This window comes from Protopterus annectens, chromosome 17.part0 (genome assembly GCF_019279795.1).
Source record: "Protopterus annectens isolate FY-2018-M chromosome 17.part0, PAN1.0, whole genome shotgun sequence".
NCBI classification, from domain to species: domain Eukaryota; kingdom Metazoa; phylum Chordata; order Ceratodontiformes; family Protopteridae; genus Protopterus; species Protopterus annectens.
The window spans coordinates 598,942,779-598,965,727 of record NC_056751.1 but is presented as its reverse complement, the minus strand read 5'-3'; the positions used below and the strand labels follow the sequence as shown (position 1 = coordinate 598,965,727).

Below are 22,949 nucleotides of genomic sequence, written 5' to 3'. Positions count from 1 at the left end.
ATCCCCCGATGACACACTCCTCTATAATAGGCTCCCACTGCATGTGAATCAGTGTTCTTCAATTACCCTGTTCAAGCACAAACTTGACTACTGGTTGGGTGATTGTAAAGTCACCTCTGGGATGGCAACTATGTCGGTCATGGACAGAGCCCGCTGGTGCTACTCACAAAATCGTTCTGCTAAAGACCACCATCAAACTATGCTCAATAAGGGTACTTGTGTTTTTAGGCAGCTAGGCTTCTAAACACCATAGGGCCATAAGGCTAGTAGCCTCCTATGTATATATGAAGCTATGAGCCTATGCAGGTCTCCCAACATTATCTCCCACGTGGTCTGCTGTCATCTACTATAAGTTCATCTCCAGTCTTACAAATGTCACACTTGTGCCATGGCACTAGCGTTACTCTTTGTACTTACGGGTTCTGTTCTCATTGCTGTCAAGGTGTGTGTGTGTGTGTGTGTGTGTGTGTGTGTGTGTGTGTGTGTGTGTGTGTGTGTGTGTGTGTGTGTGTGTGTGTGTGGCCAGAAGAGCAAATTGTGTATCATACAGTTACCTCTCCAATCCCGTGGATTTGATGCTAGCAAATGTCTACACATCCATCATGCAGGCCTCCCAACTTCTTCTCTCTCCAACATGCACTGTTAATGGAACCCACTATAAGTTGACCTACAGCCATGTAAAAGTCAGACTTGTGCTGTAGCGCTTGCATAAAAGACTGAGTTCTGTTGTCTGTGTACTTAGGGGTTCTGTTCTCACTGCAGTCAACTTTGTGTGTGTCCGCATTCATGTTTTACAACAGCATGTGGGACATTGCTTTCACCATCTTCCTCTCAAAAGACTCAGCTGATTTCAGGATGTGCAGTATACACATCAGGGCAGGGTCAGAGATATCCTGTAGTCCAGGCACAAGTCACCTAATCCTTTCTGATACAGATTTCTGGAACAGGGCTGTCAGTATATCCATGTATGTCATGGCATGGCTTTGTAAGACCTGTATTTTCTTGGTGTGAAACCCCCATGATCTGTCCAGCTGATGCAGGTGTCTGGTGAGGTACATGCGAAAGGAAGCATTTTATTGTACTACTGTTCAGATGAGGTTTGAGTACAGTGCTGTTATATCCTCTTCAGATCTGGATACAATGGCCTGACCTCTGAGGTGCATGATGTAGCCTTTCCATACCACTTGGTCGAAGTTCAGATTGCTATCTATGTGCATTCCCAAATCTTGCACCACTGGTTTCAGCATTGGGGAGTATTATCAATGGTGTATTTACTAGAAAATTCCACTTTGCATAAGGCACAAATCCTGACACGTTCTGTATTTATTAATAGACAGTGTGCCTTTGGCACCAATCATTTGTGTGCATTAGCTTCTCTTGTACTATAGTTGCATTACTGGTGACCTCCATGAGTGCAATGACATACATGGATCAGTAAACTTGGTAAGCTACAAATCATATTTTGTAGCCTGGACTGTTAAGAAATAGATTCCAAACACTAAAGGGCCCAGCACAGATACTTGGGATACACCAATGGTGACAGCTGCAATGGCAGAGGTTGATTCACCAAATTTCACAGTATGTGGTCTGTCCGTAAAGACATTGGTTAACTATCTAGTGACGCAAGTATTATTCTCCAGCTAGCAGAGTTTGTCAATGATACTTGAGCAGTGGGATAGTGTCCAAACCCTAGGACAGATCAAAATAGGCAGTATGCACTGTATTACCTTCATGCAGGCCTATCACACAGAAACAATGAGTTGTGACAACATGACAGAGCACCTATAAGGTGAGATATATTTCATCACAGTATATGGACATGCATCCATCTAAGTGGGCTGGGGACAGCATTTGATGCAGGTATGTATAGACTCATCCTGACTCTCCTGAACTGTGAGGTAGACCAACATGTCATCATGGACCCTTCTCTAAATTGACACTACTAATATCTCAGTTGTGTGCAACAGACGTGTGAGTTTCTGATGCTACATCTATATCTGTTATATATGTCAGATGCACTAAAACAGCATCATCCTGTGGAACTTGAAAAGGCCAAGACAGTCAACAGGAGTCCAGACTGAGGTATTCATTCCACAATGATAGATGTGGCCATCAACACCTATATCACTACAATGGTAAAACAGTGATCACATATATGGCATCTAAGCATGTATATGTGTGAAAATATATATACATATATATATATATATATATATATATATATGTGTGTGTGTGTGTGTGTGTGTGTAAAAATTATATATGTAAAAATTGTCTCATGTTTACTGACAGCCAGCTAATTCTCAAACAGACTGATAAGGTATGTGAGAGATGTCACTGGTGGCAGAGGTCTCACATAAAAGTAGTAATGCCAATCAGGCTGTCAGTAATACACACACTACACCCATCACACACAGTTCAAAGCAGACACATAGCCCCACATATGCTGAGGCACTTAAATGTAACCTTCCTAAACCCCAAAGACCTCCTAGGCTTCATTGTGAGACACAATGATGTCGCTCTCATGAAGGTGAGCAAGGAGAAAGTCATGGTAATTTGCTTATAAGGGGCCAGGATCTGCCACATCAAGTATGCACTCAAGTCACTAGACCACAAGTACCAGTATGACTCAGTCATAGCCCATGTGGGTGTAAATTATCTGAGATATGCCTCCCTAGACTATATGAAGAGAGACATCATGTGTCCCTGGCTGGTATGAACCTACCACTGAGCAGCATTTTATCTTCTACAAGGATGATGTCACAATACAAACAAAAGATGACTGACTTTGATAACTGGCCTAGTTTCTGGTGTCATTCTAAGGGTGAGCAAATATGTGTCAGCATGGAAGGAGATGGTCAAGAGACCCTGCACCACCCCTCTCTAGGCTTTTGAATATTAGTGAAAACACTGTCCTCCTCATGGTGCACTTTTTAGGCAATGCTAAACTGAAAGTACTTCTAACACAGCACGTCAAAACCAAAATAATCTGAAGGTGTTACTGTTCAATGATATAAGTCTACACAAGAAACTCTACTACTACAAGTTGTCTTCTTGCTAGAGAATGCTGATGTCTGTGCAGTCATGGAGACATAGTTTGAAGCTGTGGATAGCAGGCTATAATGCCTTCCACATATTTAGACTAGTTACTACACAGACAGGGAACTAAAGGATGACGTGTCTCAATTTACATCAATAATAAATATACCTCAAGGCTGGTCAAACAGGATGATGCACTTGAGCTTCTCTATGTTCAAATCACTATAAACAAAATTCCATACCAATCCCTTGCAAGCTATAGGTCCCCCTCTATGACCCAGGAAACCCATCACATGTATTTAAGATTACTGTAAACACTCGCCATTCAACCCAATACTACCCAATACCATATTCATGGGTGACTTTAGTTACCCCAGTACTAACTGGGAATCAGATACAACACCAAATGTGCAGGCACAGAAAATCCGGGATTTTGTAAGCACAAACTCCCTCAGCCACATTAAAAATACACAAATCAGGGATGCAAACATTATAGTCCTCAGTAATATGGAAGAGTGCTGCACACCCCTAGTGTCATGTCTTCTTTGGTAAGGTTCGACCACAAAACAGTCTCATTTGAAGTAAAAATAAAATCCAGAACTCCAGCTAACCCTGGAATGCCCATGAACTATGCTAAGGCTAACTTCCTACTATTAAGTGATAACCAGGCAAAACGTCAAGTCCCACAAACCCTGAGAATACTGCCACTTACACTAACCGTTCACAGAAATCCTATACAAGTATGTTGACAGCTGCACAGAGGCAGCTGTACCCACCAGGGAGAAGTACAGAACTAACAAAAAAACAAGCCACCCTGATGGAATCACATCATCAATAGTCTGTATAGCAACAGGAAGAAAATCAAGGGAACAAATAAGAGGTGTAGTACCCAGCAGGATAAAAGCACACTCAAACTAAACAAACAACTCAAAGGACAAATAAAGTCTACCAAAGCCAAAAATGATGTAAATGTGGCTTCTCAGGCCAATCCCAAAGGCAAAATACAATTGTGTGCGGAGCTCATTGTTAAATGGAGCCACCTATAAAGCAAATCTACTGGCAGACAGCTTCATCTCTAACTTTATCCCTCTCTGCCCCTCAACCTCCCTTCAAGAAATCTCATCAAATATAACACTCCTACTATCACTAGAGAACAGGTCCTCAATGCTCTGTCTAAGGCCAAGAACATTGCACTGATGGGCCTACACAATATTCCAGGATGCCTAAATAGCATGAAACAAAACTTATTAGGCCCTCTGGAACTGCTATTTAACTACAGCCTCCAAACAAGCTTTGTACCTTATGAATAGAAAACATCAAACCCAATTTGACTAGACGTCGTCGTATGGAGAACAAGAAGCCTAAGATACAAGAAAATGGCTCTATGAATATGAAATGTATTCTCACCTATAGCGAAAATGTTAAGGATGTTTGTCAAATTATTAAAGACAATTGGAAGATTCTAACAAGCTGATAATAACATCAGGCAAATAGTGGGAGATTATCCTATATTTGGCTTCAAAAATAAGAAGAAACTTAAAAGACTGCTTTGTAATACAGAATCGATGAAAGGAAGGAAGACTTCTATACAAAGGAAGGGAACATTTAGGTGTCATAGATGCAAAGCATGTAATTCTATTAGGAATGACAATAATTTTCAGCATCCAATTACTGGAATAGAATACAAATGTAATAGTTATTCCAATTGCAATACAAAAAATGTTATTTATGTTGCCCAGTGCAAGTTATGTCTTAGTTTTTATGTAGGCAAAATGAACTGCCCTTTTAAAAGACGTATTTTAAAGCATTTAAATGATGTTAGGCTGAAGAACAAGGAGAATGCCTTAGCACACCACATTTTAAAATTTCCAGGGCATAATTTTCATTTTATGGCACTTGAAGTAATCTTAGATACATTTAGTAGAGGAGATTTATCTGTAATAACAGAAATGGCTGAGACTCAATGAATAGCTGAGTTACTAGCTGACAGATTACCTGGTTTAAATGCTGCCTTTCCTTTAAAACCTATCTTAATGAAATGCAAGCTCTATAAGAGGACTTGATTGGCTGTAGCCAATTGAACTAATGTTTAAATTCAGGAAGTGGATTTTAACTATGTGATCTGAAGAAGGCAGAAGCTGAAAGTGCTTATCATCCATTTACAATATATATATATATTTTAATACATTTTAATTAAAGCTTTATGTTTTAATCTGCATCATTGCTGATACACACCTTCCCATGGTGGTTTAGTTGTGTTGCTTTTTGACAAATCAGAAATTTCTTTTGAAACTACAGCTAGGGAGTGGGGCAAAATTAAGGTGGAGTTTAAAAACAGGGTGGAAATAAAAGACAGAGAGAGAGAGATACGGTTAAGAAGCAACAAGAATTATTTAGAGGGATTGACAAATGTTAAAGTATTGCAGAACACATGGAATCTCACAGAACAAGAGAAGTAATTGCAGAATGCTAAGCAGAAAATAAAGGATTACCTCGATAATACACATGAGTTCAGAAAGAGTGCTGTTAAGCAACTGTTTTTTAATAATGCCTGGGCACAAAAACTTTTAGCACAATGACTCGGGCAACAGAAAATAGAAAGGGATGTCCCCAAGCTTTGGGAGCCTGTAACAAGGAAGATAACAAAAGATCCTGTAGAGGTATTAGAAATATTTTGGAAATTTTATAAAAGGCTGTATAAAACAGAGAAATATGGAGCTCGAGAAAAGGTACAAATGGAAATGTTTATGGAAGAATTAAATATGCCAGGGTTACAGGCAGATGAGGCTCAATTACTGATAGGATTGCAGGGATGAGATAAAAATGGTGATGTATAACCAATCAACAGGAAAGTCCCAGAAAAAGATGGTACTTCTGTGGAAGTTTGGAAGCTAGGAAGGAAAAACTGATAATGATCTGGAAGGTTTGGTTTAACAGTATGTTAAGGTGAGAAGCACCAACACCCTGGAAGAAAGTGGCAGTGGCTATAATACCTAAAGAGGGTAAAGACCTATCAGACCCAGATGACTACAGGTCCATTTCAATCCCAAACCATTATTATAAAGTGTTTATGTCTCTAATTGTTAAAAGAATGATACAGGTGATGCCAAAATTGATAGACATAGATTAATGTGGCTTTGTGGAAGGGAGGCAAATATTTCACAACATTAACAGAGCATTGATGATCCAGAGGGAAGCTGAATGCAACAAACTAACACTGTTGTTGGTGGGTCTTGACGCAGAGAAAGCATTTGACAGAATAAGCTGGGAGTTTATAAGCAGGGCAATGCAAGCATTTGCATTCCCTGATAAAACTGTAAGGGTGATTAGGAGGATATATGAGGGTCAGAAGCAAATTTTAAGTGGGTGGGTTCCTCTCTGATAACTTCTGTTTGAGCAGAGGAACCAGGCAGGGGTGTCCTCTTTCCCTTTGCTATTTGCACTATATATAGAGCCAATGGCAAAGAAAATAACAGACTCAGAAATTCAAGGATATAACTGATATGGTAGTCAAGAAAAGCTGGCTCTATTTGCAGAAGATATTTTATATCTGATAAAACCAGAAAAAGGACATTTTAGTGTTGTAGAACATTTTGAGGCAGTTTCAAATGTTTTCGAGATACAAAATTAATTAAGCTAAAACAAAGGCAATAGCTGTAAATTATGTATCCACACATGAACTGGTTCAGTAAATATCTATATTTCTTGGGACATGATAAAATAAGTATTTAGGAGTATGGATTAAAATGGATTCTGGGGTGAGAGCTAAAGATATGTGGGAAGAGACTAAACATAAATAAAACAATAGAAAATCTGAGAAATTGGAAGCTCTGTTACATGGATATGGATAGCAAGATACAAGCAGTTAAAATGTTTTATTCCCTTTAGTTTTATACACAGGTCAGACATATTTTTGTCAACCAGAGGATAAGTTGTGGATTGCAGTTTTCAAAGAGCTGAAGGATTTTATCTAGGAGAGGAAGACAGCAAGAGTCACGTGGGATAAGCTGGTTCTTCCAATTGAACAAAGAAGTTTGGAATTACCCGATTTGAAGTGGTATTTCAGAGTTACACAGTTAAGGCTCCTATACATAGCACAAGCAGAAACCTATAATTCAAATTGGAAAGGGATGATGGTGAAATGGGGGGAAGCTCAAGAAACAAGGACAGACTGGGATTTTGGATGCAGATCCTTAAGGAAAATAACAAAAACAATGTATAATATTTTATTTATAAAGCAGCAGAAATTACTCTAAGAATTAAGCCAACACGAGCATGGAGAAAAAGATTCCGCTGATAGGGATGACTGCAATTAGGGATACAGAAAACAGACAAGAGGGGGCTGGAACTTATTGGAGAAATCTGGTAAAAGAACCAAGGTATTGGGAACAAATAATTAGAGAGGGAAAGGTAATTGAATGGGGACAGGCCAAGAATTTATTTGGACTGCAGAATATAGAGTGCCTTCCCTATAAAGGATTGATATCAGAGTATAGGCAAAAAGAAAGAAATAGAGGGATCCTAAGTGAAAGTCCAGTGCTGGTAGAGTTTTTAGTAGAATCTAGACTTGAAGTTGCTGTTAAAAAAGAAATAATTAGTACAACATACAAAATATTGCATGATAAACAAGAATCAATCTGAGAAGGTTAGAAAGGATTGGGAAGAGAGGATTGGATAAGCAATTCACAAAGAAAAAAAATGGGTGGATATATGCATGTCTCCCTAATATGCCAGAAAGTCTAAAAGGTTTAGGATCTTTGCTTGGAAGTGTTTACATAGGTATTTTTATACCCCAAGTAGATTCCAAAGAATCTTTCCTCAGGTACACAGCAATGTTGGAGGTGTGATGGGGAAGAAAGAAGTAACTGTGAACATATTTTCTAGGCGTGTAATGAGTTGACAGACTTTAAAGATTCCCTTGAGAGTGCTCTGTCAGAGATACTGGGTGAGCAAACTGATGCAACTAAAATTATTTTTTGAGCTATGATACAAAATCAGAATTGCCTAAACATAGTAAGGCCTTGTTGAGTCTAATTACAATGGCTGCCAAAAAGCAGTAACTAGAAAATGGAATTCAAAGTCTAAACTAACTTTACCAGAAGTAATAAATATAGTAACAGAGATAAACAACTGTAATTGGGATCTTTAGAAAAGGGTAGGAGCAAATTACATAACAAAAAATGGGAACTGTGGGAACAATACCTGCAGAGGAGGAACAAGGTTTAAAAGAAGGCAGAATGAGAATGAACTATGTCATGTTTGACAATGATTGACAATGACTAGATAGATTATAAGTGATGTATAATGTTTTCAACTACAATTATGTCAATACGGTTTGTGATGTATAATGTTTGCAACTAAAATGATAACAATATGGCTTCTTTTCATTTACATAAACCTATGACTGCCTATGCCATATGTGATAATTTAATAAAGATATTTCTTGTTTTAAAAAAAAGACAGAAAACCTGCATTTCTCCAACATTTCCTAAAAGAAAGAACAAATAAAATGTTCTAGCATTTACTAAAAAGCAGAAAGCAGTAAGGAGTAAGTGGACTGTTCTGCAAGAGTCAGCTCTTCTAGAAAGGGCTCACGGGTCATTAATCTCTAGCAGTGAGTGAAGGAAGAATTTGCAGCCTGTATTAATAAAATGCCAAAACCTTTGGTTGAAAGAACCTATCCTATTGAAACTTAGGAGAAAATGGTAAGTCAGAGAGTTGGAGGGTTCCACAGTCCATATGGACATTGACTTTTCTGCCATCGCAAAGTCTAGGTAAATAATATTTCCCCATCTTTAGGGAATGTTCAACTCAGGGTCAGGGCTAAAACACATGTTGCTCTACCCAGCAATGTTAAAAGTCTTCCTTCCAGCAGGTTCTGAGACTTTCTTATATCTGGATCAGACAATATCTTAACTGGATAGTTACTTGACGAGCACCAAAGTAAATCACAAGATTGCCAGGCTGGAATCAAGGAAAGAAGAGAAAGCAACTTCAGTGGGGGAAAGGAAAAACTGGCTATTAAACCATTCCCTGTAATTAGAAGGAAACTGGTAAACAAGCAGAGACAAACGAAGAAACTAGAAACATTACGGACTCTGAAAAGAATTAAGGTTTCAGTGCTGCAACACTTTGATAAAGTTTGAGAACTGTAAACTTTTCTACTTAGTTTATTTCTCTTTTTATCAGCAAAATGGACAGCAAGTAAAATCAAGCTATAGAAAGTAATTTATTTTTAATGATATATTTACATTATAACAAGGTGTGCATATCATTTTCTAGTACGTAACTTTTTAACTAACATTACAAAATGTTTTCTTAAGCTTCTGTTTAAAACAGTGTATTTGAAGTGTTGAGTAGGTAATGGCTCACTAATGGCCATCATACTGAAAAGTCCTGATAGCTTTCCAAAAGGGTTATGCTAAAGTGAGGAGTGAGCTTAGCGGAAAGATCTCCTTCCCTGACTGCTGGGCTTAGGGAATCCCCAGGTGGTAACAGTCAGTAGCAGTAGTAAATTTTTCAAAGAATGCCTGAGGAACTGTAACACTGCTGTAACTCAGTCTGGGAAGTAGTAACTAGTTAATGACTGAGTAAAATGGCTGATCACCCTTTAAGAAACAATATTCACCTAGAAACACATTAAATACAGGTAACAGGAGTTCAGGGGAAAGTAAAAGGAAATGAGAAATATAATTTTATAGAGTTAAGGAAACAGTTTATACTCTGCACATAATGGAAAGACTATCAAGTAAAAGAGCCATAAAACAGTTGTGATTATATCTGTTAAGGCTGGGCTGGCAGGTGAAAAGTATTCAGAAAAACAGTATTTTATTTTTAGACAAAAGGCTAGGGTAGTGCCAAGATGAGCAACACTCAATTTAACAGAAGGGAAGATTCACCAAAACTTTTACTAAACATCATACAGTTCTATGAAATGTTTAGCTAGTCTTTGCTAGTAATACATTTTTCGGGTTACGGGAATTTAAGAAATGTAAATACAGACATGGGATGCAGAAAAACAGCTACACACACACACACACACACACACACACACACACACACACACACACACACACACACACACATACTGTAAAAAAGATGTTTACAATGGAGATCAATAAGTTTAGTAAAATTAATCAAACCATTAATACTCCATGAGTATATCTTAACAGACAGAATTAAGGCTTCCAGGCAAGAAGTTTCTGCAGCCCAACAAAGGGAGTCATTGAGTTTGTTTCATATGAGTTTGTGACCTGTCCTCTCCTCCCCTAAGGGTGGAAGCAGTCCACTGTCTTGGTCTATAAGAAGCTTGTGTTTGAGGCCTTCCTCTGGAGCATCTATATCTACCCCTCTGAGGCCTGTCTGAAGTGGGAAAGGACCAATTTTTAGAAGGCCAGTTCCTGCTAAATCTTGGTGGCTGTACTTGTAAGAAATCTTTAACTGTTTGCATGGATTTCGCCTTATCCTCCATCTTTTTAATCACCTCTTCAGCTTTTGATCCAAACAAAACATTATGCTGAACAGGAGCATCCAATAATTTAGCTTTTACTTGTTCTGGCAAATTTTGTTCCTTTAGCCATGCATGCTTCTAATGACTGTGCCAGAGGCAGCAGCCCTACAAGAAGCCTCCAGGGCATCAAATCCACAGTGTAAACCATGTTTCCCAACTTGTTCAGCGGCATGCAATAAGTCATGTAATTCCTTATCATCTGCACAGGCAGAAATGGAAGAAAGCTTTTGTTTTAAAACAGACAAGAGAAATTGCTGGTATTTCAGCATATGAAACTGACAGTTTAAAGCCCTAATGGATAAAGTAGCAGAAGTGTACACTTTTTTGCCCCATCTTTCTAAAGATCTAGAATCCTTTTCAGTGGGAATGGGATTTTTGGCAGAAGCGGCCTTAACTCCCTTAGGACCCTGAGAAATGGTTTCAGGGTCAGCAGAAGGGTTCTTGTATAAAAACTGGTGGGAATCAGGAACCCTGTAATATCTATCAGGCTTAACAGGAGCAGGAGGAAAAGAGTCAGGGGTTAAGTTAGCCTCCGAAAAAGCATCATCCACAATATCCAAAACAGGAGGAATAGCCAGGGGTCTATGTTAGGGGAGAAGAAGAAAATCCCTTAGTCTTTTCTTAGATTCCGAATACTCCTGTCCTTCCCAGCGGAAATGTTCCCTCATTTCATGCAAAGTTTCCCCAAAAGAGAAATCCTCAGGGGGAGAAGCTGAAGGAATGGATTCCTCAGCATCAGAATCCTCATAAGAAGGGAAAGAATATACCTGGTCAGAAGAAGAAACTGAAGAAACAGAAGCCTGATCAGAGGAATCATAATAAACATCCTGCCTTGGCCTTTTATCTGGAGGGGGATGTGAACCCCTAATCATAGTAAGTAAATCCTCCGCCATCTTGAGTAACTGTTTCTGTGACTTGGGAGCCGGTTCAGAAGAGGCCTGTGTTGGAGTCTTTGATTTAGAAGGAGTCTTTGCCTTTGTCTTTGACTTTATTAGAAGCTGAGTAGGCCTGAAAACCCCTTCGGAAGCCGGTACCTGCACAGCGGCTCCGGATCCATCCGAAGGAGCATTGTCCGAAGGTCCTGCAATAGAAATATTCAAAGGCCTGGTTGTCCCCTCATGAGGGTCCGTTTCGGTCATCGGTTCTGAAATGGCTGACAGGGGCTGCAAAAGCGCCTCACTGACGACGGCCGAACCTGAAGATGGCTCCGCTTGTGCGATATCATCAGATTTGGACCTCGGAGGCCTGTCTTTATCCTTGCGACATTTGTGAACTCCGGTAGCCGAAACCATATCCGACGACATTTTGTAGTTAAAGCGCCTACCGAAGTAATGAAAAGCAAAATCGTACCTTCGTTTAATTGTACGTTGATTGAATCTAGCACAAAACCGACAACTAGCTACGTCGTGGTCAGGGCCTAAGCAAGGAATACGGTAAGAATAAAAATCCTTATGAGGTATTTGCTACCCACATGAAATACAATTATTAACTTTTTCTGACATCGGACTGGAGCAAGAAAAAGTTTCCCCAACGGGGTACTTAGTTTTGAGTGGAGAAAAAAGTCTTCGGACTGAAGTTTGTCAGGAGTCAGCCGACCGGCACTTGCGAACTGCTATCACCGCACGGCAAGAAAGACTGGAGATTCTGGCATCGGCTGTCAGCTTTGTACTCCTGGCGCTCTGACATCAGGGAGTATGGTTGAATAGCCGACGCCGGACCCAGACTTTGGGATTCTGGCCGACCGAGGACTGCCTGCCAGCAGGGGAGAACCCTACAGTCATGACTGCAACAGTGAAACACGATGAACATCTGTAAAATAAAACTGATGATTAATGAATTCATTAATATGTTTTGCTAAGGCATTATTTGTTTTATTTTTCTTTATAGAATATTCATGTTCATAGATCCTTTGTGATAACGCTCTCTCTGGTCATAAGTGGGTCAAAGTCCTCCTATGATGCATCATTTCCATGTTCTCGTCAAAGGTGGAATCCTCGGGGGGGGGGGGGAGTTGCAGGGGGCATCCTTCTCCTTTACCAAGGTCCATGTCTGATTCCCTGATAGAATGACTTCTACCAATGTGTCTCCTTTTGCACTGACACTTCCTGGGAACCTTGAGGTGGGGGAAGTCATCCGAGAAGCCAGAAATGTCTCTAGTATACTGAAGGGTGGGTTTGAGGCTCTCTGAGGAGTGTCCTTGGGGTTGAAGATATAAACTCAAGCACTCTGAAGGACAAGTGTCTGAGGGTGGAGTAGATACTAATGGAACATTCCCTTCCTGCATCAGTGGATGGACAATGATCCTGTTGAAAAACATGAATGCCAACACAGAACCCAAAAGCAACACACAGCTACAGATGACCAGTCTCACACTACAAAAAGAGGCAGAAGGAACTGAATGACAGATTCCCAATGCTAAAGGAAAGGCTGGCTCCAAGACTGGAGCAGACTTAGCAAACACAAAGGATCCCAATATAGCGAACAGACCCAAACAATAAGGCACCTCTGTTAGCACAGAGGCATCAGTCTTGACTGCTTGGCACTATAATAGTCAGCTCCAAAGGCTTTAAAGTAGAGTGTATCAGATGTATGGACTGTGTGACAGACTCAGTTACACAGTGAGATCTGGGATGAGTTTCAGCTCTGAAACCACTGGTACTGAGATGAGTGCTGAGGAAGGAGCAATAAAGACAGGAATTTGTGGGCCTAACCTACCCCCCCCACATCACGAGAGGATAACACATGTCAATCTCAGACTTCATGACTGCCCTCCTCATTCGATCCCAATCTACGGTGACTACACTCCTGACAGACCTAAGAGAGGAGACTAATGGATGTATTCATCTGAGAAACTTTGAAACCTCCCTCTCCAAGGACCTGCTACTCCGAAATGTCTTTCCTTGAAGCCTTGTCAGGAATAACAGAGATGATGTTGATGGCTGTCAACACCGAAGATCTTACAAAATATCTAGTCCGATTGGCTTGAAGCTGAGTACTGGTGTACTAGTGAGATCTTGGGAATGTTTGGAGCCAAAGAAGCAGGAGATTGTTCCAAGTGTTTTCATCACTCATTTACTTTAGCACCATCTTTTTTCTTTTGACCCTCTTTGTTAATCCTTGTCTGGGAGTATGTCTCAGTGCAGACAGGAACCTTCAATCATATCTCCTGCTAAGACAGAAGGCCTTTCAAAATTAAATTGTTCCTTCTGTTTAGAAGAGATCTCAGTCTGAAAGATTTAAAGATATCACATTGAGTTTGAAACTGTTCTGGCCGTAGGCACTCAACATACTGCTAATGTTCTCCTGGGGCAGGATCTTGTGCCCGAATTTGGTGTACTTTCGGAATCCCAAAACTTTTCCCATTTATGGATGTAACTATAAATTATGTTTTAAACAGTGTAGGAAAAAGAAAATGGTAGCAACCTAAAATAGAACAGCACGGTAAATAATTAAAAATTACCAGTTTTTCCTGTGAGGGAAAAAAAATATCAGAAACTGTGGGCTTAGATAGGCCTCTGCAGAAAAGAAATGAGAGAAGAGAAGTGAAAATGGTAAAACCTGAAATGTAAGTTGAAAAACTTGTAAAGCTGGTCACAGATAAGAGCTTAAAAGGCCTTTTAATCAATGGAAGAAATGTCACTTATCTATATATCACAGAATGATGAGAGCTGAAGAATCATATTTGGCACGGATGGAGGCAAATGATATCTGAGGGACAGCAAGTATGCACTGCATAATGGGATAGAGCTATAACTAAAGCACTGGAAAAACGTGTGTGTGGAAAAAGTTGCCAGCTTGGATCTGCTATGAGGGCAGATAACCCAGCAGTTGAGACAGATGGAGGGGAGAATACAAAATCAAATGTCTATCACTGACTTACCTGCACCCTACAAAATATATGGAGATGGCTGGAATGTAACACTTAACAGCTACAAAGGTTTTCTCTTCTTCACATTTCTGCATGTATGCTTTTATTTCTTTCCCAAATAACAATGTTCTATCAAAAGGGGCATTTAAGAAATTTTACTTTGTATACTCAGCAAAGTCTGACACAGTCAAGTGTGGCTTCTCAAAGTTATATCATTGTCAGATGACTTAGATGAAAAATCCTGACACATGATCACACTGAATATAAAGATCATGGCAGACAGCTGGGATGCTGTTTCTTAAGTCCTCTTCTGGAATACCTTATAAAGTTTTTTTAAGTTTCCTTAGACAAATTCTGGTAACTGTGTATATGGAGGTCATATAGTTTACAGCTCAATGAAAAAGCAGATGAGGTGTAAACTTCTTTCACTGGACTGTGCATCAACTGAGACAGTTCATTAAGGAGATAAACTGCTGGGCTTTGAGTAGTGACAGCCTTCTTTAAGCTAATAAATGCAGCCTACAGTAGGACCTATTACAGCCTTCCAATAATTAGGTACCATGAAGGCTCCACATCACTTTGGTATAGCAGCCTCTACATCAGTGTTCTTTCGTCCATTATCTATACCATCAATAACCTTTTGAACAGGAGAAGGCCACCCAAGTGGATAGCCTAGACAACTGGAAGGCCTCCTTCACTACAGTTTTGAATTTAGTTGTGTTACCCTGAACCCATCCTGCTCTGGCCCTCATCACTTCCAGGATTTCCCCTGAGCTTGGGGTCATGGGGCACAGGATATGGAGGAAAGCTCCTGATCCTCATCCAAGTCTGTGATGTGAAACACAACAGGTGTTTTTTTTTTTAAGTACCAAAGAAAATTCAGGACTGTCTGCATCTAGCCGTCCTCAGTTTGGATGGAAAGAGAGAGTCAGACTGCAAGGAATTAGCTTGGAGCTGGATTGGCAAGTATAACAAGAGTTGGCTGACTAGATGGAGGTAATTGCAAATGTGGGTGACTCCCTGTTACACCTGGTATATTTAAATCCTCTCAAGACAAGCTGGTCAAGATCTATGCTGGAGGGGAGAGATCATACAAGAAAGTCTGCATCAGTGGCACTGGCAGTGACATCAAAACCTGCCTACCTAACAGAGTCAATGCCAAGGGACCAGCAGTGAGTTGATCTTGGCCTCAACTATCAAGTCTTCTAGTGGGATCAATAGCAATACAGATCACCCTGCATCCAATCATCAAAAAGCCATGTCTGAGGACAAGAGAACTGCCAGCACCAAAGAAATCTGAGCTGACCTTTACCCAGATGTCAAGAATCTCAACTTTGAAAGGCTCTGTGCCATTAGCTAGCTGTTGTGACATTAAGGATGTTGACATTGAAGGCAATAACCCAGAGGTCAGCGATGCTGGTGACCTTTAGTGGGTCCATTGACATCAACCCCAAACTCAAGGGAATCAACCAAATGCCTGATCAGAACTGGGACCCGAAGCAGACCCAGTGACGAAAAAACATCCAGGGTAAGCAAATTTAGGAAGTGAAGGTGTTTTACTTGCTTCACTGTTAATGTGGTTGAAAACCTGCTCCTGCATTTTGAAAATAAGGCTCGCCACATCTTTGTATAGTCTTAATCTATAGTAAAGGAGCACTGAGACTTTACGGGTGAAACAGAAGCTAAACGAGCTATCCCCAACTCAGGTTCTGAAGCCACAGAAGATACACTGACTGAATCACACTAACACAAAATGTCTGCAATATGCAACCCTGCAGGAGGAATGACAACACTTGACTTTGGCATCTTAGCAATAAAATGATCTTGATCAGTGTGGACTTGCCTCTTAGAAGGTTGAGTTGAAGGAGAAATAACTGGAGAAGGGGGCTCTCTGACTGGAGGGGCAGAATAACCTTCAACTTTTCAAGCTCTAAACGAGCCTATTTTTTACAGTGGAAGGATTAAAATATTTGCACATAGAGCAATCTTCGAAAAAATGAAACTCATACAGACATTGTGGATACTTTTCAAGCCTTCCTTGAAGAGGAATGTTGGACCCATCCTTCTTTTCTAGCAGCAAAACAAGACGGCAACAAGGGTATGAGGGAAAAACAAACCAGAAGTACATTTTGTAATCAAAATCAAATAGGAAGAATGACTAAACAGTAAATCAATGATACACACACACAAACACACACACAACAAAAAGGTAGGTTTTGAAAGAAAATCAAACTGATGAAACAATAAGAAGGCCCAGAGCTAATCTGTTGCAATATGAACTGCATGCCAGAAGAAATATGGAGATAGAATCATTCAGCTCCAAAGGTCATTTAAAGGGGGAGGGCCTAGATGGCCTGAGAAAAGTTATTGTAGCTGGGTTGACCAAATATCTGCTAGTATCTGTTTTTTACCCTGGTGGATATGGATTGACAAAAGGGGTGGGGGTTTATACATAGTTCTTGGCTTAAAGCAAGTAGAGTCCATTCTTTATCACTAATTGCCTCAGTATGAGGGTGAAGCCAGACCACCAGGAACACTGGGAAGACAGCAATACTTGCATTGTGGACTGATGAAGTGGTAACGGGCTGATGCACAAAGTATCTTCATGGCTAACTGGACAACAGTCCCCTAAAAATGTCTCTCACCTCTGTGCCACAAACTCTTCTTGGGGGAAATGACAAGAACATGATGGTTAGCAATGACAAGGGAAAAAGATAAACAAAAAAGTCTTGGCTATGCCACTATTTGCAGAAAGCTGACAAATTCAAATTAAGTGTTCAATATCTGTGGAAGGAAGCTGCCACTCAAGTAATGCTAACTGCACTTAAACAAAAACAAACTTAAGTTGTTAAACTGAAAGACTGAGGGGCAAGTTTGCAGTATCCATTGAAAACTTTACAGTTAATACTTGCATGTTTAGCTTATGCACATCACAATGCTAAATAGCTGGACTATGTGGAAAGAACTATAATACACTGAACTGAGAGAGACTGATTTCCATTTGTGAGCAGAGAAGGCAGGCATCCATATGTTAATGTGTAGGGTACTATTATATACAATGGAATAACTACGCTCCAATTTGGGATGATGTTCTGTATGGAGATGGCTTCCTCAAATTAAACAGAACAAAATCCAAGATTAACAGCTTAATTTTTGCTAATACTTCATGCTTCAGAAACATGCGGCAAAAACATTTCAGTGGCTTTCAAGCAGCCTGGAGTACCTGTTGCTTTTTTTAAGTCAATAACTCAAAATTAGGGACCAATGCTATACTTTAAATCCTGCAGACATTATCTTAAAAATTATTTTACCCTTTCAATATGGTCTCTAGTCAACATTTAAGGACAATGCCTACTAAATAAAACACTCAGTGCTAAGCCTCACTGTTGTATACCAGGATACTGTAGCATCTGCATCAATTTTCAGAGCCTAATCTCTCTAAATTTAATATGTTTTCAGTCACTCAAAATGGGGCTCAATGCCTTTGACTGCCCTTGAAATCTGCTCTGCAGACCTGCTCCTTCTCCATTATTCTCATTTAATTTACCTCAGTGCTGTTTGATTAGCATCGAACTCCATAAAGCAAGCCTTAAATTTGGAAATTGGTGCAAAGGGGTTATAGCGATGACAACACTGAAAGCTGAAAAGTTAAGCAGAGTAACTATCAGTTTTTAGTAACAGCAGAACATACAAACAATTGTTTATCATGCCGAGTCATAAGACTTTTCAATGACAATGCCAACTATGCTTCTGTAGCTTTCAACACAATTGCACTCTATCAAAACTGCAAGGGTTGTTGTTCTTTCAGCTTTTCCCGGTTAGGGGTCGCCACAGCGGAACTCCGTTCTGCTAATGATTGGCAGTAGATTTTTTACTGGTGCCGAGGTGCCAGTTCAATGCCCAACCTTCAATGAAGGCACGGCCATTCTATGTATGTCTTTCAAAAGCCACTCGACCGCGGTGAGGACATGCAGACTCCACACAGAAGGCGCTCCAGCCGAGAATCGAACGGGAGAACCTCTTGCTGTGAGGTAACAACGCTATCTCTGCACCACCGCGTCAAAGGACATTATCTTGCAAGAATACAGAAACATTCAGTGCCTAACAACAGCAAGCTCTGATGAGCAACACTTAGCCGGGGGGGGGTGCTGGAAGTCAACCACAGGGCTTAGAGGTTCAGAAAAAGACATTCTAGGAAAAAAAAAACATTAACACCAAACAACAAAGGGCAACAGTCAGCCCAACGACCTGATGTGGTACTGCAAGCCTAATTCAGTGGCCCTCCACATTGCTCCTTTTTCTGCTTTTAATGCACTTAATGCATTTTAGTAAATAATTTCTGCTCAATTCAAGCCACATTCTGTGGAGTACTGTGGTAAAATGTGGTCCCCTAACAGGCTGCGCAACAGTACTCTACAAGACATGGCTTTAAGAAGATAACTGATACTGTGCCAAAAATCACTGGGGGACAATGCTGCAGGTAAAACTGGGAAATCAATGAAGCTAACAAAAAGAACCCTAGATAAGTTCAAAGTGGATGGACATGGGATGAAAAGATAAAAACTGTTTATGACTTCTGACTGACAGTATGCAACAGTTTTAAAATCACAAACTGTACATCACATGCACACAGCGTTTTATTTATTAGAAATGCTCCCTTAATATATTAAAGGGTTTCAGCTACTGAAAGATGCAAACCATCTCTAAGTGCTGCTTGCTTAATTAGGAGAACAAAAATGTTTGCATTAAGTAGAAGACAGGTAATAAGGCAAAATAATAAATGAACAATTATCTCCACTAATTTAACTGCCTTCCCCACAGAAAGGCAATGCAGACATCAGTAAACAAATAAATAAATAAAATAAAATTATAAACTTAACTACCATGCAGCAGGTGGGGTCCTCTAACAAAAAAAAAATGGAGCAGAAACTAAAGCCAGTCAGACATCAAAAACTGCAACAGAGTAGCTACAATGAGGGCAAACAAAAATAAAATAACACAGCAATGCTCATTAATAATGTAAGCCTTACCTCTTCAGACATTTGCTGCATGGTTCCAGAAGCCTCAGGTGCTGTAGTCCCTGCAGCCACAGCCATTTGCAAAAGGCCTTGCAAGGAATGACTGTACTGTCGGTTCTGATCAGATCCGCCTTCTGCCATACTGTCTTCAACTAAAATGGAATTTCTTTAATCACAATATGAATCTGAAATTAGGAAAAATTAAAAAAGTGAAACTAGCAGCACACTTCTGTATACCTATCTTAGTTACTTCAACTACTCTTGACAGCTTTCTTGTCAGTGAAACCTTCCAAAACAATTTACATATTAGTTCTTGGTAGGGAATTCAGTAAATCATTTTTTGCCCTACCTATATTTAAGCATATCCACAGGACACTGTACAAAGCAGAAAGCACCAAAAGAAAGTAATATTTAACTCTTGCTTTCCTAAACCATCATTGTCCATATACATTCTTGAATTTTTTGCCTTTACCATTTATGCTTAACCATACGGATAACTCACATTTATTAAAATAACCGCCTAAATGAACTTTCAACACAAAAAAATACAGTATCAAATTTTCAATTACTTCTTCACAACGCTGAATGGAACTGAGGATATTGACTATTTTTAACTCTATATCTAACCTTTCAAATTCCAAGCAGGATCAGAAGGACAGTCATACCACTTCGATATTTTCATGCTAAACAAGTATCTCCTTACTTCATATATATAATCTAAACAAAGATATAGATACATATATACATACCATACTGTATGCATATTACATATACACATACACCACTTCTAATTTTCACATCTCGATGCAACGTACACACACACACACATATACATGTTTGCATGAAAAAGAAGTTATGTACTCACTATAACGTTCCATGTGAGTTGTTCATGTCGCCTTCATTCTTACAGATGGATTCGGAGCCAATCCTCGGCTCCGAATCAGTCTACTACAAAGCTCGAGGCCAAGTCCCTATTCCATGACCTTGAGTTACCTCAGATCTTGTTTGCTGCATCTAACAATACCATGTGCCATTCTATCACTTCTTTAGGGAAAATCCATAGAAAGACTGAGCAACCATGATAAAACTAGTATCTCGGTCCTCGAAAAACCCTGGAGGGGGTAGGAGGATGGGAAGTAAGAATGAAGGTGATATGAACAAATCACATGGAAAGTTATGGTAAGTACATAACTTCTTTATGTGAAGTTGTTCTATCTCACCGTTCATTCTTACAAATGGGTAGCATCCCAAGAACAATCTTTCTCGGGTGGCTCACGGGAGTATGTTTTTCAGGACAGTAGAACCAAAGGAGGCCCTGTCCCTGGAGTTCTTATCAACTTTGTAATGAGTGATAAAGGTATGAGGTCTTGACCAAGTGGTTGTTGCACAAATATTGTCTATAGGAAGCCTAGCAGAAAAAGCAGAGAATGTTGACACTGCTCTGGTAGAATGAGCCTTAATTTTGTGTTGTAAAGGTAAATTGGCAGCTGAATAAGTGAAGGTGATACAATCAGATAACCATTTAGATATCATTGTTTTAGCCACTGGTATACCTTTCCTAGAATCTGAAAAGGAAACCAAAAGTTGCTCTGATTTTCTGAACTTTTTGGTTCTATCCAGGTAGAATCTGAGCTGTCTATGAACATCAAGCTTGTGCAGCATATACTCTACGTTGTTGGTGTGTTTGGGGTAAACACTGGTAAATCTATGATTTGGTTAAGGTTAGCTTCAGTACAAACGTTAGGTAAAAATGAAGGATTTGTTCACAGGGACACACACTGTCAGCATGAAAAATCAAATATGGAGGTTTTATGGACAAGGCCTGTAGCTCTGATACTCTATGGGCAGACGTGATGGCTACTAAAAAGATACTCTTCCAAGGCAAAAATTTCAAATCACATGAGGAAGCTGGCTCGAACGGTGGGAGAATAATGCATTAAAGCATAAAATTTAGGTTCTATGGGGTATAAGGGGATTTCACGGGTGGTCTGAGGTGGAAGGTCCCTTTGAGAAAGGCTTTGGATAGCTTGTGTGACATTATGTTCACTCCTTCGATGCCAAGGTGAAAACTAGAGATGGCAGCAAGTTGTACCCGAACTATAGCTGCCGCAGCTCCTTTGTTGAAAAGCATAGTCAAAAATTCTAATATAGAGGAAAAGGGGGCTTGGTAGGGATCAATGTTATTCTGGGAAGTCCATACAGAAAATCTCCTCTATTTGCTAAGGTACAACTTCCTAGTAGAGAATTTATAAGAATATATTAAAATATGCTGCGTTTCGTTTGTTGGGAACTGGAGCAGCCAAGCTGTCAATTTTAGGGACTGAAGTGAGGGATGAAGAGCCCCTGAAGAATGCGTCAGAAAGTCTGGAACTGGGTCCAGAATCCAAGGCTCTTTCAACAGATGAGGTTGAAGGAAGGGGAACCAAATCTGACGAGGCCAAAGAGGGGCTATAAGAATGATGTTCCTTTCCAGGGCTTTTGCTTTCTGTAATACTCTGGATATCAAGGGAATTGGTGGGAATGCATAGAGGAGACCCGTAGTTCAATCAAGTACGAGTGCGTCCCTTGGGGAATCTGGGCAAAGTAGCTTCTGCATTTTGGGTTTATGTGGGAAGCAAAAAGGTCGCAGCAAGGCTGGCCCCACCTGCGGAATATTCTCTCAGTTATCTCTTTTTTGAGGGACCATTCATGAGGCAATAAAACTGCCCTGCTCAGTTAGTCTGCAATCACGTTGGATTTCCCCAAGATGTGCGTTGTTATCAGAAAGTCTTGGATGGATGTAGACAACTGCCATACTCTTAGGGCCTCGCGTCACAGAGGATAGGACCTGGTTCCTCCTTGTTTGTTCAAGTACCAGACCACGGACATGTTGTCCGTCTGAATCGCAACTGTCCCCACAGGAAGAGAGTCCTGAAAGTACTGCAACGCCAAAAGTACCGCTCTCATCTCCAGGACATTGATATGCAGATGTGTCTCTTGTTCAGTCCATGTGCCTTGGGCTGTTCTTGCCTGAAAATGCGCCCCCCCCATCAGGGAAGCATCCATGGTCACTGTGGCTGCTGGTGAGGGTAGGATAAAAGGACGACCTATCGTTACTTAAAGAGAGGTCAACCACCACCGAAGATCCTTTTTCCATGTGTTTGTTACAATTATGAGATGAGACATTGGGAGCTCTTGATAAGAACACTGAGTGAATAGCAGCCATTGTAGAATCCGCATGTGCATGCGACCCAACGGCATTGCTATTATTGCAGCTGCCATCATGCCTAACAACTTTAGCACTACTGATGCTGGAGCCTTGTCTTTGGATATGATGTTCTGGACTTGCTGACGAAGTAGTAAAACTCTTTCTGCTGGAAGTTTTAAAGTGGTCATTTCCAATTCTGCTCTGATAAAAAAGTACAGTTTTGTACCTACCATAAATGTAGATGTTCGAAGATCCACATTGCTGCAGTCCTTACTTATGGGTAGTCCGCTGTCCTCGGTCGGCCCGAATACCAAAGTATTAGGCTGACGT

At 40.2% G+C, this 22,949-nt stretch overlaps 1 protein-coding gene across 4 annotated transcripts in view; it reads right to left on the bottom strand.

Annotated features, from left to right (window-relative positions):
- HSPBP1 (HSPA (Hsp70) binding protein 1) overlaps positions 1-22,949 on the bottom strand; it is a 712,194-nt gene that overhangs the window by 636,032 nt on the left and 53,213 nt on the right. For all 4 annotated transcript variants that reach the window (XM_044059627.1, XM_044059623.1, XM_044059625.1 and 1 more), the window contains exon 2: positions 19,445-19,617. In XM_044059627.1, coding sequence (XP_043915562.1) covers positions 19,445-19,573 — 129 coding nt within the window. In that variant the 5' untranslated portion in view covers positions 19,574-19,617. The remainder of the gene's footprint in view (positions 1-19,444; positions 19,618-22,949) is intronic.